Here is a 17,859-nt window from a genome sequence, read left to right as displayed (position 1 = left end):
ATTTTTTTATTGGAAAGGCATTTACAAAGAGAAGGAGATATACAAAGAGAAAGATCTTCCATATGGTGGTTCACTCCCCAGATGGCTACAATGGCTGAAGTTCAGCCAGTCCAAAGCCAGGAGCCAAGAGCTTCTTCTGGGTCTCATGTGGGTGCAGATTCCCAGTGCTTTGAACCATCTTGCCCTGCTTTCCCAGGCCGTAAACAAGGAGCTGGACCAGAAGTGGAGCAATCAGGACATGAACCAGTATGAGATACTGGTTCTTGAACCATTGTGCCAGTTGTATGCCAGTTGAGCCATCGTGCTGGCCTCTTAAAAAGTCAGATTTTTGGAAATGAATAGACAGGATTATATTTATTTCTAGGTATTATAATTGATCGTGTAAAATGTCTGTAGAGAATCAATGGAAAGTTAAAACTGGTAAGTGATCATCAAGTCCAAAATAAAAAAAAAGAAAGAAAAATAGTCAATGGTATAAAGAAAGAAGACACATTAACAGGAAGGAGGAATTAGAAGCCAGAGCCACTGATTGATTCAGTGTGGGTCCTTTGATGTGAAATATGGGCATTCTGCTTTGCATCTTAACTTCTAGGCTAAACACCTACCCCTACTCAGATCCTGAAAACTAGAAAATAACTGTGGTATGACAGCAATGAGATTCATAGCTGCTGCTGTCTGTAGAATAAGAGAAATTCTTTCATAGAAATTTTTTTAAGCTGAACTTTCCATTTTAAAAAGTTGAGCTTACAGCAGTTTTCATATACGTCAGATCTTCAGCCTTCAAAAAATGATAGTGTAGGTTTTATTTGAACATACAACAACTGCATGTGATCACATTAGTAAGTCATACTAATGTAGAATATTTTCACCCCCAACCATTAATGCAGTTTTGATGACAAATGACCCAGTGGAAGAAGAAAAGTGGATAAAAACTGTAAATAGCAAACACAAGTGGGTTCTAGAGAAATGCAGATAGGTACAGTTAAATATGATTTTTCTCACATCTGGTATCAAGTGTAGGTTTGGACAGCTATCATGTTTAGGGATCAAAGAAGTTTTTAGATGCTGCTGGAAAGTGAGTTTCCACAGCCCTCTAGGGAATGTATGGCATCTGGTAAAATTGAAGATGCTTATATAGTCTGTGGCCCAGACTATACTTTGAATAGGCTTCAACGAGTTTATCAGTTTGTGAGTGTGATTTTGTTTTAGTTTTAGTTTTAGTTGTTGTTGGTTTTTCTTCATTTTAGGAAAAGAGAGGGAAAGAGAGAGAGAAAAGAGAGGGATTTTTTTTACTGTTTACTATTCAGGTGCCTACAACAGTCAGGTCTGGGCCATCCTAAAGCTTGCTATACGAAACTCACTCCAGATCTCTCATATGAATGGCAACTATTTGAGCCATAACCCCAGGAGACTGTGATCAGAGGTAGAGCCTGGATTCAAGCTAGATACTCCGGGGTGAGGTGTGAGCATGCCAAGTAGCACATTCAAGTGCTTGAAGAACTGCTTATCCTGGAAGGGTTTTTTTTTTTTTTTTAAATGTTTATTTAATCAGCAGAGAGGGAGAGAGAGAGACAAACTGTTGTATGTGTGCTTTCAAATCTTGCTGTGCCCAGTCTTTGTAACGATGAAAGACTGGCAGAAACCTAAATGGCCACATGTGTACACAATTGAATGAAGCATAGCATGTTCATGCAACAGAACATACAAAGGACAAACCAAATCTGAAAGTGTTAATAAATGAAATATAAAAGATCTGTTAATACTTACAATTAATACTTTAATACTTATATGTATATTAATACTTACAATTAATACTTTAACACTTATATGTATATTAGTTTCTACAGTGTTGGCTGTATGGATACATCCAAAAGGTAAAAGTGCAGAATGTCAAGATGGCTGCATTATTGCTTTATGATGGTGATGTAGGATTGAGGCTTGGAATAATGATAAAGACAACTTCAGTGAACTTTTTATCTTATTAAAAGCCCAGGTCAAATATAACTAATTCTTATTGGAACTAAATTTAGATAGAAGCATATGGGTGATTGTTTCATTTGTAGTTTATAATGTCTTTTATTAAATTTAGGAGAGAAGCCTTTAGATATGCCTGCTTATGAACTGATATTTTCATAGTAGGCCAAGTCAATTTTTATTTTAATTTCTATTAACACTAACATGCTAAAATGACACTCTTCCACTGTGTTTCCAGTGATGCCAATTGGTGGAAAGGAGAAAACCACAGAGGAGTAGGACTCTTCCCATCTAATTTTGTGACAGCTGATTTAAACATGGAATCTGAGGCAGGTAAGTGAAAGCTTAGAAAAGGTCAAGTCTACTAGGTGGTTTTTTTTTTTCCACTCAAGTTTAATAATCATTTTGAGTAATAATCAGATTGATATGTAACTTTGTTTTAAATAACAGGATTTATTGATCTCATATCGGTCCCAGAACCCACTTGAAATCCTGTGACATTGTGACTCATTAGATTAAGCCGCTGCCTGAAATACTGTCATCCTGTGTAGGACCACCAGTTTGAGTCCCAATTGCTTTGCTTCCAATCAAGCTCTCTGCTGCTGTGCTCGAAAAACCAGCAAGAGATGGCTTAAGGGCTTGGTTCTCTGCCACCCACATAGAAACCAAGATAAAGTTCCTGGCTCCTATCCTTGGCCTGTCCCATCCCTAGCTGTTGCTAGCATTTGCAGAGTGATACAGTAGAGGGAAGATCTTTCTCTGGATCAGTCAGCCTTTGAAATAAACAAAATAACCAGGGGAAGGACCCAGTGTGATGGCTCAGTTGCTAAATTCTTGCCTCACATGTAGCAGGATCCCATATGTACGCCTGGCTACTCCACTTTCTATCCAGCTCCCTGCTTGTGGCCTGGAGAAGCAGTAGATGATGACCCAAAGCCTTGGGACCCTGCACCCACTTGGGAGACCTGGAGGAAGCTCCTGGCTCCTGGGTTCCAGCAGATGGAAATTCCTTCTGTCTTTTCTTCTTTCTGTAGATCTGCCTTTGCAACTAAAAAAAAAAATGAATCTTTAAAAATAAATGAAATACAAACCTAGGACAGACAGCGACATAACAGGTAAAAGCATAGTATATGGCGCTGGCATCCCACAAGGGCACTGGTTCATGCCTGACCCAGTGTGGAGTAAGCCAGCAATGAAAGATCTGTCTGTCTCTGTATCTCCCTCCTTCTCTGTAGTTCTTTCCAAAAAAAAAAAGTATTTAGCAAAATAAAAGTAAAATTATGATAAAAATAGTCTGAGTTGATTAAAATAGTACATTGTGGTAGTAATCCAGGTTACATTTAATTTTGTTGGTATGTTTATTTGTGGATTATTATTCAGCTTTTTTTATGGAATGCTTTTTGTAAGCTCCCTGAAGGCAGGGATTCTTGTGAGTTTTTCCTTGGTGTATGTGTATAAATGCCTAGAATCATAACTGGCAGATTATAGTAAATATTACTGAACTACTACATAAAGACTTGTCATGACTGAATGAAAATATGTAATAACAGTATTGTTTGTGAAATGTGATGATCATTTAAAGGATTTTCATTTTTTACTTATGAATAATCATAAGCCACTTATAATTTAATGATTAAATTACCAGAGTTAATGCTGAGAAACTTAAAGTTACTTTGCTTCCATAGCAGCTGTGGAGAAATTGAATGTCATTGATGATGTGGAAGAAATTAAGAAATCAGAGCCAGAGCCTGTTTATATAGATGAGGTAGGATTCTCCTTTTACTCTAACATTTAAACTGTCAAGAGTCTTAAAATATATTTTCCTTCATAATGTGTGGAAAGAGCAATTTTACACTGGCTGAAGTTAAACTCTTTTGACTTTGAGTGTCTTTTGTTACTTTTTTAGGATAAGATGGATAGAGTACTGCAGGTACTCCAGAGTATAGATCCAGCAGATTCAAGACCAGATTCCCAAGATCTCCTGGACTTAGAAGGTACTTAGTGAAAGTTAGAAATGTACCTGACTTTCTGCCTGGTGTTTACTTCTAGAGGTTAAAAATCATTTGGAAGAAATTATAATTGTATATTCTTTTCAAAAGGAAGTCTTCGTATTTTTATAAGTCCAATAGGGAGGTTGGCTAACGAGATTTGCAGTCCAAAAAAGGACAATATTAAAAATAACAGCATGTTTAAGTTAATTGAATTGAAATGTTAAAGGTCCAAATTATATGCGATCAAGGTTAACTTTGTAATGTAGCCATTTTGATGCATGCTGATGCTGATATATTTTAGAAATTTGGAGCAATTTACTGTTTTTTTCTTAATTGGAAAGGCAAATATACAGAGAGAAGGAGATACAGAAAGATCTTCCATCCTCTGGTTTACTCCATAAATGGCTATAATGGTCAGAGCTGAGCTGATTTGAAGCCAGGAATCAGAAGCTTCTTCTGGGTCTCCCACATGGGTGCAGGGTCCCTAGGCCTTAGGCCTTCCTCTACTGCTTTCCCAGGCCACAAGCAAGAACCTGGAAGGGATCTAGAACAGCTGGGATATGAACCAGCACCCATATGGGATCCTGTTGGATGCAAGGCAAAAATTTACCCACTACTATGCTTTTAAAAAATTTTTAAGAGCCTGGCATGGTAGCCTAGTGGATAAAGTCCTTGTTTTGCATACATGGGATCCCTTATAGGTACTGGTTTGTGTTCCACCTGCTCTACTTCACTTCGAGCTCCCTGCTTGTAGCCTGGGAAGGCAGTGGAGGACAGCCCAAAACCCTGGGAAAGTGCACCTGCGTGGGAGACCCAAAAAGAAGCTCCAGGCTCCTGGCTTCAGATGGGCTTAATTCTGGCCATTGCAGCCACTTGGGGAGTGAACCACTGAGTGGCAGATCTTTCTCTCTGTAAGTTTGAATTTTTAATAAAAATAATAAGCCTTTAAAATAAACCCATTTTTGAGCTAAAATGTAGTAAGTGGATAAATCTTTATAAAAAGAGTCTGATTGGGCAAAATTGAAATGTCTATGAAGAAGTCACAGGATGTAGTTAAGAAACCGCATCTTCCTATCAACATATTATTAATCAATGTCATGTCAATTGATGCCATGAGGTTGTAAATGGCTGTTGATGTTATGTCAGGGGCCTTTAATTGATTGGGATGATGCTTTGCTGGTTTTACCTTCAGACCAGAGATGGTCTCACGAAGAAATCGTTGAACCCACTAGGATAATAAGACACTGGACTTTATGCTTGGTAAATACTTCCAATGAAAGAACTTCAACTGAATTTGAACTGTGGTAACGCAGCAAGGGGAGAGGGTTCGGGGAGAGGTGGGGGAATCCCAGTGCCTATAACACTGTGTCACATAATGCAATGCAATTAATAAAATTAAAAAAAAAAAAAAAGATTCTGGTTGGGGCCTGCATGATGGCTCAATTGGCTAATCCTCTGCCTTCAAGTGCCAGCATCCTATATGGGCACCAGTTCGTGTCTCTGCTGCTCCACTTCCCATCCAGCTCCCTGCTTGTGGCCTGGAAAAGTAGTTGAGCATGGCCCAAAGCTTTGGACCACTGTATCCGTGTAGGAGACCTAGAGGAGGCTCTTGGTTCCTGGCTTCATATTGGCTCAGCTCTGGCCATTGTGGCCATTTGGGGAGTGAACCAGTATTCTCTTTGTCTCATCTCTGCAAATCTGCCTTTCCAATAAAAATAATTTTGTTTTAAAATTCTGGTTATGAATGTAGAATATTGTGCTTCTCATTGTATATGTACTATATATGGAGTCATAAAATAGTTAAATTTGGAAGGTCTTAAATGAAAACTGCCCATATCTAATCTGTATGTGGTCATATACTGCACGATGTGTCTCCACTTAGTAAGTTTTAGAGATATTTTTAAGACTTTAGTATGCAATGTGAAAGTCTGCAAACTTAGTTATTGATGACAAAGGATATGATGAGATTTTATTTTACTCTTGATAGCGCTTTTGAAACTGTAATAGTAATTGTACTTAGTAAAGGTGCTGTATAATTCTTTCTCTAGAAAAAAGGTAATTTTCTGTGTGTTCTACATGATGCTATATATTATTACTCTGGTAAAAATTGCTGTTATTGCCTTAAACTGGATAAGCTTTTTAAGTTTGTAAGCATTTTTGTATTTACAGATACCTGCCAGCAAATGGGTCCAATGATAGATGAAAAACTTGAAGAAATCGATAGGTGAATTTTTTTTTTTTTTGCATAGAATAAAATGTGTAATTTCTATAGATTTACTTGTTTTTGGCAAGCTTTAAACTACCAGAATTTTTTTTTTTCTGTGACTGTGCACTCTGTTGAAATTGTGTTTTCAGCTTCCTAACCTCTTGTTGGGAATTAGTAACACAACAGTGCCTTCAGTCTTGCATGTGTTGCACGATAGTGTGTTTGCAAATATGGACTCTTGCTCTTTTGTGCCAGTCTTTTTCTTACTTGAAATAGAGTTTAAAAGATAATGTCCAGTGAAGAATAAAGTGAATAGAGAAGGCCCGGTGCAGTAGCCTAGTGGCTAAAGTCCTTGCCTTGCAACAGCTGGGATCCCATTTGGCTACCGACCCCTCTTACCATCCAGCTCCCTGCTTGTGACCTGGGAGGGCAGCTAAGGACAGCCCAAAGCCTTGGGATCTTGCACCCACATGAGAGACCCAGAAGAAGCTCCTGGCTCCTGGTTTCGAATCAGCTCAGCTCCGGCCATTGTGGCTACTTGGGGAGTGAATCAGTGGACAAAAGATCTTCCTCTCTTTCTTTCCTCCTTGCTGTATATCTTACCTTCCAATAAAAAAAAAAATGAATCCCAAAAAGTGAATAATTAATAGTGAAACCTGGGATCAACCTGAACAGACATTGACTTGTTTTGTGCAGGAAGTGGCCTCTATAAAGATTTCCATGAAATTTTTCTTAATTCCTGAAGCTAAATCCATTGCAGCACCATTTCTTCCATTGCTTCCTTGTGTTTTTGTGTGTCCGTCGCTTTTAATCTTATCCTACTTAGCTTGAGTATTCTTTAGAACTATTAGCAGCGCTGAAGGACAGACAACATCCCATGTTATGAACTGTTAACGTAGTTCTGCCTTCTCACATTCCTTGGAGCTCTCTGTAATGAGGAGGAAAAGCCAGAATGAATGAAATGCAAGAGAAAGGGCCTTAGTAGTCCTTTAGCTCCTTTGGAGCTTTGTTTAGTGAACCACTGTATAAACAGGGATCGGGGAGGACCAAGGTGTTCAGGCGGATAGGAAGTGCTCTACTGCTGTTCCACCTCTGTGGCGCAGTGCTGTCACAGCAACACTTCAGCTGCTGGAAATGATTATCTTAGTTGCATGAAACTGTTTTTAAAAAGTCTTCATTATTTGTACAGTAATGAAAAATCAGTCCCTATTACAGCTAAGCAGTGATGGTAATGGTGCTAATTTGATCATCTTTTGAACTGGGGTTAGGGAACACCTGACCCAAGGCCCCAATAAATCTGTTGAAATCATTTGATCTAGCCCTGCTAAGGGTACTTGAAATTCAAAAAAATCTATAGTAGGCCAAGTTTTAAGTTAATGATTTTTTATGCCCTGTGAATGAATGTTATACATATCTAAATGGTCCTTAGCTGAAAGAAAGTTCCTCACCCCTGTTTTCAGAGAAAGCGTCAACGATCTACTTAGATATCTTCTAATTTGTTTATTTGCAAAGGTAATAGTTGATGAATGATCAAAAACATTAAACAGAACAGGGGTCAGTATTTCCATAGGTGAGGCTGGGAATATAATTATAAACTTCTCTAGTGCCAACAAATAGTCCATTTTCTTTTTACTTAGCAATTTCAAGCCAATACTAAGTTCACGGGGGATATATGTAAAGTTAACTACTCAGAGTATTCATCATAGTGTTATTTATGATAATACAAAAAATGAGATTAAATAGATTTGTATTAACTGTTTATACTTATCCACTGCTGAGAAATGTATAAAATACTGGCTCTTCTCTTGAAAAGGTCATCAGTTGCTTTCTTTTTTAACTAAGAAAAACAATGCTACTGTCAAATAATTAAATGTTGCATTGCCCTTCTGTCATTGATCCAAGTGAAATTGCATAGCACTTACCACAATAATAAATTACATTGTGTAAACATATAAATTGAGTCCAAAGTGCTTAGATAGTGAAGAGAAATCCATAGTCAGGACTTAACCATGTTCTAGAAGCTCCAATCTTACTACCTTGCCCAGTATACCACCCTGGTCAGATTACTCCTCCTGTGTACCCTGAGTGTTGATTTGCCCACCTGTTCCCACTACCTCCTGATGTGTCATTGGGTTCCTTTTCTGCGTGGCCTTTTGATCCTTCCACAGGAGCTGGCTTGAGTCTCAATTTTTCAATAAGTCCCTCTCAATTTACCACAGCTCAGATTAATTTTCTCTTAAATTCTTCTGTTCTTTACCCATGTTATATAATTTTGTATTTTATTCTACCTTTTGTTCCTTGGTGATTTTCCTGTTCTTAACCTTCTTTCCTAATATTTTACAGTCTCCATGAAAGGGAACCTTACATAGTGTTGGGCACAGTTCAGTAACAGTTTGTTACACAGCTTTGAAGTTACGTCTTGAGCATTTAAATGCGACTTCAAACTCACAGTAACAATGGCTTTCTACTGTGTTGTTCTACTGTATAGTGTGTCATCAGCATACTAGGTTATGTGGACCAAATTCTTAGTTCATTCTTTTTTGTTTTTGTAATTTATCATACAAATTCATATATAGTTTGGGATTCCCCTCCCCCTATTTTCCACCCCCCTCAATTGATTTTTCCCATAATGTCACAACTCTTCATAAAGAGTTACAATTCCATCAGTCTGCTATTTAAGTATGCCCTGACATTGCTGGTACAGTCCATCATCCCATTTTCTAGATATAGCCAACACTGTCATTAGAGTCCATCTTTCCTTTGGAAGCAAAGACGCATGTTGCATTGTGCCTTCACTTCTGGATATAGTAGCTTCCATTACCCCACCACTGTACATTCCAATTTGCATGTTGGATTCCTTTTATTAGAGAGAACATATGCTATTTCTCTTTTTGTGATTGACTTGTTTCATTGAGCATAATGGTCTCTAATTGGAACCATCTAGTTGCAAATTGTATAATTTCTTTTTTTTTTTTTTTTGATGGCTGAATAATCTTAGTTCTTTCTTATACATTTATTAGCATTGACACTTAATTTCTATAGCTTCCTTAGTGGTTACAACCACTCTAAAAGTAGAGACTGTCCTGTTTTATAGTCTTTCATGCAAGAGGATGAATAGCACTTTGTAAGGAGTCAGACATGATAAACTGCACCGGAGGAAAGGTCATAGGACTGTAAAGGTCGTTTACTCGGAAACCCTTTGTTTGCCTACCTCTTGCCTGTGTTCATAGAGAAAGAACCACGTTCAATAACAGGCTTGTAGAAGCTGTAGACTAGGTAAAAAGTGACTATTTATACTTTAAGGTTGTCACTAGCAAAGAGAGTTGCTTATTATTCCCATGGAACAGATAAAATTGTACCAAGTCAGAAGATTTTCCCTAGAGTTCCTCTGGCAAATTTCAAAGTGTTCTTTGGATTTGTTATTATACAATAAGGCATCTGGTTTCACTTTCTCAAAAACAACTCACCCTGAACAGCAGCAGTTAGTGCTAATTTAGATATACGTTATCTTTAATTATTTGACTAATTTTTGCAGTAGATCCCTGCATGGACATAAATGAAAATGTGGATGTGTTCTCTTTATGAGTGTGCTTTTATTTTAGTCCTGTTATCACTTACAGAGACCCTGAGCCTTGCCTGAGTATTGTATTTCACTGAGGTATAGAATTAAAGCTTTATCTGTTACCTGAATTTAGAAACTGTTTTTTTCTTTACAGTTGAGTATTCACTAGAAACACTCAAAATGCTAAATTCATCCAGCACTAAAATCTTGTATGAGTTGATTCCATTTTGTGAGGCATGGAAAGGATTTTATTCTAATATAATGAAGTCCTGGCTGTATCAGGATAGTTATTATAAGAATCCTTATTCATTCATTGTATATGCAAAAGAACCTCTAAAAATATGAATAGAAAGTGTGTGCTAAGTTTAAAAAATAATTTGTTACTAAATGTATGCCTACAGCCTAGAAGAATATTAAAATGCTTCTCTTTTATATCAGGAAGCACTCAGAATTGTCTGAATTAAATGTGAAAGTTTTGGAAGCTCTGGAGCTATATAACAAATTGATGAATGAAGCACCAGTGTATTCAGTGTATCCAAAGCTCCATCCTCCAGCACATTACCCACCTACGTCAGCTGCAGTTCCAGGGCAGGTGAGCATATGTTTTCAGAATGTTTTTCAGACAAAAGTTTGCAAAATAGTATTAAATTTTAAAACAATGTTTTATAGTATTAAACTTTCTGTGGTCTATTGAGTTATTATTATGTTCAAACCTGGATAGTTTTGAGAAGTGTTAGCTAAATAAAGTTTATCATAACAAATTAGATATTGGTGTTTAAAATATATTTAAAAGATCTTTTATCCATTTGGATGGGAATTATGATGCAATGGATTAACCCTCTGCTTGGATTACCTGCATCTCTTATCGGTGCAGGTGCCAGTCCTAGCTGTTTCACTTCCAATCCACCTTCCTGCTGATGCATCCTGCGAGGCAGCAGATGAGAGCTCAAGTGCTTGGACCCTTACCTCCCACTTGAAAGATTTGCATGGAGTTCTGAGTTTCTGGCTAACTGTGGCTGTTTTCGGTATTGAGGAGATTAAACCGGTGGATGGAAGATTTGCTGTTTCTGTTTGTCTGTGTCACTTCATCTTTCCAATTAAGTAAAATAATAAAATTGTAGGAGGAAAAATTTTTTTTAAAGATTTATTTATTTATTGGAAAGTCAGATATACAGAGAGGAGGAGAGACAGAGAGGAAGATCTTCATCCGATGATTCACTCCCCAAGTGAGCGCAACGGCTGATGCTATGCCGGTCTGAATCCAGGATCCAGGAATTTCTTCTGGGTCTCCCACACAGGTGCAGGGTCCCAAGATTGGGCCATCCTCAACTGCTTTCCCAGGGCACAATCAGGGAGCTGGATGGGAAGTGGAGCTGCTGGGATTAGAACCGGTACCCATATAGGATCCTGGCGTGTTCAAGGCGAGGACTTTAGCCGCTAGGCCACACCGCTGGGTCCCAGGAGGAAAATTTTTTAAGCTCTTTGTACTTTATTCAAAAAGCAGAGAGGTCTTCCATCTGCTGCTTCACTCCCCAAATGCCAAACTACCAGTGTGATGGGCCAGGCTGGACCCAGGAACACAAAACTGAGTTGTGGTTTTTCACATGGGTATCCGGGGTTCCCGTAATTGAGCTGTCATCCTTTAAGTATCTCCCACGGTGCACACCAGCAGGAATTAGCACCAGAAGCAGCAGAGCCAGAACTCAGAGCAGGCACCTCAGATTGGGATGTGTGCTTTCCAGGCCATACTTCTACTGCTAGACAAAGCATCTGTCTCCACAAAACATTGTTGTTTGACTTCTTAAACCACACATTTTTTGTTTATTTGTGTATGTTTATTTACTTGAAAAGCAGAGTGAGAAAAGAGGAAAATCTCTTCCATCTGTTGGTTTCCCCCAAGTGTCCACCCCAGCCAGTGCTGAGTTGTATGGAAGCAAGGAGCCCAGAACTCCGTGCCGGACTCCCACATCAGGATGGCAGAGTTACAGACACTTGGACCATCATCTGCTGCCCTCCGGATTGGAAACAGAAAAGCTAGAACTTGAACCAGCACTCCGATATGCAAAAGCTTAGGGAGAACTTAACCCTTTCATTTAGGGTAGTCTTGGTGTATCCCAAGTCCTTTGTGTGAAGGGGTGGCGGGTAGTCAGGCTGCCTGTACCCTGTGTTAGCGTGTCTAGAGTCACTTCTTGACTAACCTCTTGCCACTGCAGATGCTCGGAGGCAGCAGTGATGGCTCAGGTAGTTGGGTTTCCAAGTGGGAGATGTGGATTGGATTTTCTCTCTCGCGCTCTCTCTCCACTCCTCCAACCCCTCTCCCCCGTTTTTCCTCTTGCTCTGTATGTTACATGTCTTGCTTCATCTCAAAAAATAAAAATTTTACACAGTCCTCTGGATGAGGTACTGCTGCTCTTCCTGTTGCTCATCACGAACAAAGTAGTGCTCCTTTTAAAAATCTTTTATCGTTTACATATTTCCCGGACTTAGATGATTTTTAAAAGGGTTTAGTTATTGAACTTCAGTATCTTTATTCTTAGGTATGCTTTATATTTCTTCTTCTTAGATACATGTCTTAAATTGTTCATGAATATTGCTAGATAGATTCAAGTAAACCACCCATAAACATCTTTTTCTATTACTTTATAACATTTTGGTCCTTGACAGCTGAAATGAGTACTTAAAGCATCAATATTGAAGACCCAGTGTGATAGCCTACTGGGCAGATCCTCAGCTTGCAACAGCAGAGGTCCCATATGGGTGTGGTTTCATGTCCCAGCTGCTCTGTTTTCCATCCAGCTTCCTGCCTGTGGCTGGGAAAGCAGTAGAGAATGACCCAAAGCCTTGGGACCCTGCACCCACAAGGGAGACCTGGAAAAAGATCCAAGCTCCCGGCTTCAGATTGGCTTAGCTCCATCCATTGTGTCCACTTGGGGAATGAACCAGCAGACAGAAGATCTTTCTTTTCTGTATCTCCTCCTCTCCATATATCTGCCTTTCCACTAAAAATGAGGGGTGGGGAATGGGCCCGGTGCAGTAGCCTGGTGGCTAAAGTCTTTGCCTTGCATGTGCTAGAGTGCTGGTTCGTGTCCCAACTGCTCCACTTTCCATTCAGCTCCCTTCCTGTGACCTGGGAAAGTAGTCGAGGATGACCCAAAACCTTGGGACCCTGCCCCAGTATAGGAGACCCGGAAGTGTCTGGGCTGCTGGCTTTGGATCAGCAAAGATCTGGCTGTTGCAGCCACTTGGGGAGTGAGCCAGCAGATGGAGGATCTTTCTCTCTTGTGTCTCCTTCTCTCTGTATATCTGACTTTCCAATAAAAGATAACTAAAATATTTTTTTTGGAAAAAGCATCAGTATCACCTTTTTGTGATTTTTAGCCAGTTAGTGATTGAATTCAGAATAAGCTGGATAAACAAGGTTTGTATTAATTTCTGAAAACTGGTATTTAAAGCAATATGTGAAGGAGACACCAAGGAGAAAAAGTAGAATGTGGGTGAATAGATTAGATGACTTAACACTACATAATTGCTAAGTAAAAAAAGATTAGTTACTATGGTAACTGTCATATCAGGCAAGATGCATTTATCAAATATGTCATACCCTGAACTTTTTGAAAATTACATATGAGGATAGATGGATTTCTGAGTGCAAGAGACAGATTTTTTTCACTATTACTTTTGTTTTCAAAAGTTGCTGCCACTGTGGAAATGGAGCAAAGTAGGAATATTAGAAATATGTGAACTACATGCTTGCTTCTTTATGTGTCTGCAAATGGTTGTTTGTTGCTGTGCCAGGTTTTTGTATTTAGTTGTATCCTATGTACAGTCTGTTTTTCCAAGCATAACTTTTTTTTACAAAAAGCTGACTTTTTGCCTCTTTCCATAACCTATATACTCTGTTCACCTGTAAGAGCATTTGAGATATTCAGGAGTTCTTACTCTGATTTTAAAAATAATAATAATAATGATAATGATAATAAAAATAATAAAAACCTCTGCTAGAAGCAGTTGGGGTAGCACATTATTAGTTGTAATTGTAAAGACCCTTCCGATCTCTAGACAGCAGAAGAGGCCCATTCCTACAATGGCATTCTCTTGTCAGTGGGTTGTCACATTTCTGCTGAGGAAATAACAAAATTGCAAGTAGATAGTTTCTTTGGAGTTTCTAGCCTTCAAATTTTCATGTAAGTGATCTTTGCTTTGCTTTAAACATATCTTAATTTAAAAGTGGAACCATGGGTCTGGTACAGTGGCCTAGTGGCTAAATCCTTACCTGCACATGCTGGTATCCTATATGGGTAACTGGTTCTAGTCCTGGCTGCTCCACTCCCCATCCAGCTCCCTGCTTGTGGCCTGGGAAAGCAGTCAATGATGGCCCAAAGCCATCCCACATGGGAGACCCATAAAAATCTCCAGGCTCCGGGCTTCTACCCATGTGGAGTGAACCAATTGATGGAATATCTTTTCTCTCCATCTCTCTTTCTCTTTGTAAATCTGCCCTTCAATAAAAATAAATAAGGCTTTAAAAAAATAATAGTGAATCTTGGGCCCGGCGCGGTGGCGCAAGTGGTTAAGCTCCTCGCCTTGCACACCCAGGATCCCATATGGGTGCCGGTTCTATCCCGGCAGCCCCGCTTCCCATCCAGCTCCCTGCCTGTGGCCTGGGAAAGCAGTGGAGGAAGGCCCAAAGCTTTGGGACCCTGCACCCGCGTGGGAGACCCGGAAGAGGCTCCTGGCTTCGGATCGGCATAGTATCAGCCATTGTGCTCACTTGGGGAGTGAATCATCGGACGGAAGATCTTCCTCTCTGTCTCTTCTCTCTGTATATCCGCCTTTCCAATAAAAAAAAAATAATTAAAAAATAAATCTTAAAAAAATAATAGTGAATCCATGATTATTGTTATACGTTCTTTATTAAACATATGTGTTGTTTTCAATGCTGTGTACGTCAGGCAGATGGTAGATCCTAGGAATTCACATGTAAATACCTAGAGATTTAAACCAGTATTGCCATTTGCTGAGAAGATACAGCTCCTTTCCCCATAACTCTATTTTTTTTCTTACTTCTCCTAAAGACACTGCTATTTCTTTCCCAGTGTTCTCCCAAGCTCCATTGTTAGGCAGGCGTTGGGCCTTCCCTTCAAGGGCGCAGATAGTTTTCAATGACTGTAGCAGGACTTGTTACTGAGTAACAGGCAACCTGGATAGATTCTAATTCACTACTAATGTAAAAGTACAGAAGCCCCCTGCTTCTCCTTTATCACCCCTGCAACATAAATGAAAAGCCAAGCAGATCATGTGTTCCCTGGATTTGGCACAGTGATTTACAAGCTGTCCGCCTACTGGACTAGTTAGATTAGTGTGATTAGATTGATCCCCAAAGAACTTCAGCATTTTCTTTCAGAGTTTACCTGTTATTACACAGACATTTGGGAAATCAATGAGTCAATTTTTTGTTTTTGTTTAATAGACATACCCAGTTCAGTCACATGGCGGAAACTACATGGATCAAAGCCTTCACCAGTTGTCTGCTGCTCAAAGCTACAGCCTGGGACCAGATCAGATGGGTGCATTGCAATCTCTGCCTCCAAGTGTAAATTCCTCTGTAACTACACAGACTGCTCAAACTCCATATTTAAGGTAAGTTCCTGGGAGTTTTGTTAATTTTATAGTTAGATAATTTGTAATTTGATAAGTTAAATAATTTGTTAATTTTATAGTTTTTCATAGACTTTCAAAATGAGGGTATGTAGACCATTCTCTTAATAGTGGGATTCCTGTCTTTTAGGATGATGATAAATGCTTAATCACACTTAACTTTGCAGTTTAGCTCCTTGAGCCTAGGTGAAGCTAACTGTCCCTCGTGGGGGCTAAGCTCAGGATCTGCTTAGCACTGGGCTTTAATCAGCCGATGGAGGTAATCTCAGACATCTTTATCTCAGTTGGGAAGTTGATGTTACTTCAAGTCTTAAAAAGCGAAGTGTGTTTGAGCTGTGGAATTTGTGATTTAATTTTTTTATGCTGACTTTCCTGAGAATCATTTTAAACCTTTCCAAAGAAAGACTGTGGGCTGAAGGTTCAACTTTAGTAAGGCCAAATAAACGGTTAGGATCAGTGTGTTTTTGAGGAGGTATCTCCTCCAAGGATATTTTGAATGTTTCTGGTTAGAGAATACAACCAAATAGGCATTATAATAATATACTTAGTTTCTTTCCAAAGAGTCCTCTTTTGAAAAGGTATTTTTGTCATGATTGTGAAAATACTGTAGATAATGCAAAAATAAATACAGTTTTCTTTCTAAAATTTTGTTTGTAGCACTGGACAAGACACTGCTTCTAATCCTGCTTATGTGAATCACAACTCTAGCCTTCAGTCAGCCGGCACAGCTGCTTACACACAGCACATGGGGATATCTATGGAGATGTCATCTTACCAGAACACTACCTCCAGCTTGCCGCAGCTGGCAGGTTTTCCCGTGGCAGTTCCAGCTCATTCTGTTGCACAACAGCAAACAAATTATCACCAGCAGCCTCTCCTTTAGAAACAAACCAAGCATTTTGCACAAATCTTCATAAATGTATTACTCAGCCTTTGTAATTCTGATTTGAAAACACTGAAAGAAAACGTCCTCTCAACTGAGAAAGGCCAAGAATAAATAAAACACAAGGCTTATCTTACAAGGCCATAAAATATTTTGTCAGCCCAGTTTGTTTGAAGTCAGTCTTCCTACCAGAAGCTGTTTAGGGATGCTTCCAGTTTTGTCTTAGTGTCAGATTTTTGCAAAACTCTCAATATCTAATAAGTAGCCTTATGACACTAAACCATATGTGAAAGAAGCCTCAACATTTTAAGAAACTGTTTTCTCCATAAAATGTCATTATAAGAGTACTGAAGACCTTTTGAAGTATTTTGTGTTTTCTTTTTCTTTTTTCTTTTTTTCTTTTTTTTTTTTTTTTTAGTTTCTACTTACTGTTATTTTAAAAAGCAAACATCTTTTCTGTTTAAGCATTTAGTTTGCCATTTTCTTTTGGCTTCTTAAATTGCAAGTTGTATTTGCAGTACTGTCAGTTTTGCTCTCAGTGTTATGTTGAGTAATAATTAACATAAAATTGTCTACAGAAGTAAGAGCAATTTGGAAGGAACAAAAATGTTTTCTGTAAATGCAGATGTGTGACACTGGGCTAAGGAATGCCCTCCCACAAAACATTTCCAGGCCCTGTGGGGAAGCGTTTTCTTCTTCTCAAAGTGTCCTTGGTATTTAGAATTGCTACTAGTAACTTCAAGGGACTCTGGCTGTTCTGCAGTGAAGAATGTGGTCTGTTCGTTTTCTTTCCTGCAGTGTAGGGTGGACAGATCCTGGATCTCCTCCAGATTGTGTGTGACTTTGAACCATGAGACATTCCTAATAATTTGGTGTGATATATACTTAACATGGATAAGTGTGGATATATTGACATACAACATTGTGTCAATACTTTAAAGAATCAAATCAAGTAGCTTTGCTAATCATCAGCATTCCAACCCATTGAAAAAATTGGCCATTTCTTTCAGAAGCAGTTCTGAAGTTTTGGAATAGTAGCAGGTAATAGCTTGATAGAAGGTAATAGAGTTGATGAAGCGATTTCTCCAAGGCTCATGTTTTTAAGTTCATTTATTAGGATATTAGATTCCACATAATGTGAGAATTAATGATAAAGCGGTAGAGGAGGCTGTCTCAAAAAAAAAAAAAAGATTTATTGATTTGAAAGAGAGTTACAGAAAGGGACAGAGTGATCTTCTGCCTGCTAGTTCACTCCCTAAATGACTACAACAAGCCAGGGCTGGGCCAAGCTGAAGCTACAAACTCCTTCTGGGTCTTCCAGTGGGTGACAGGGCTCCTGTGTCCTGGGGCTATCCTCCACTGCTGTCCTAGGCATCTTCACAGGAGCTGGATCTGAAATGGAGCAGCTTGGTGCCCATAAGGGATGCTGGCATTGTAGGTGTTGGCTTAATCCATTGTGCCCCACATTGGCTTGACTTTGTTTTCTCAAAAATTTGCACATTACTTCATCATCTACCAACTTCTTACATAACAGAAAATAGGAAATGCAAACATATAGTACGGATACGTGATATTTGGACAGAGA

At 38.9% G+C, this 17,859-nt stretch overlaps 1 protein-coding gene across 3 annotated transcripts in view; it reads left to right on the top strand.

The window, feature by feature from the left end:
• The window catches only part of STAM2 (signal transducing adaptor molecule 2), a 41,717-nt gene extending 25,309 nt beyond the window's left edge, over positions 1-16,408 (top strand). The window contains exons 8-14 of one of the 3 annotated variants that reach the window (XM_040971572.1): positions 2,213-2,307; positions 3,663-3,739; positions 3,881-3,968; positions 6,135-6,189; positions 10,172-10,325; positions 15,204-15,373; positions 16,049-16,408. In XM_040971572.1, coding sequence (XP_040827506.1) covers positions 2,213-2,307; positions 3,663-3,739; positions 3,881-3,968; positions 6,135-6,189; positions 10,172-10,325; positions 15,204-15,373; positions 16,049-16,274 — 865 coding nt within the window. In that variant the 3' untranslated portion in view covers positions 16,275-16,408. Of the gene's footprint in view, positions 1-2,212; positions 2,308-3,659; positions 3,740-3,880; positions 3,969-6,134; positions 6,190-10,171; positions 10,428-10,835; positions 10,851-15,203; positions 15,374-16,048 lie in introns of those variants that run through there. The other 2 variants (XM_040971571.1, XM_040971573.1) reach the window with 2 other exon arrangements.
• Positions 16,409-17,859: the final 1,451 nt, after the last annotated feature.

The sequence above is a fragment of the Ochotona curzoniae genome, unplaced genomic scaffold, assembly GCF_017591425.1.
Source record: "Ochotona curzoniae isolate NIBS_2020 unplaced genomic scaffold, NIBS_Ocur_1.0 contig_2210, whole genome shotgun sequence".
Lineage (NCBI taxonomy): Eukaryota > Metazoa > Chordata > Mammalia > Lagomorpha > Ochotonidae > Ochotona > Ochotona curzoniae.
This window is presented reverse-complemented; position numbering and strand designations above follow the sequence as displayed.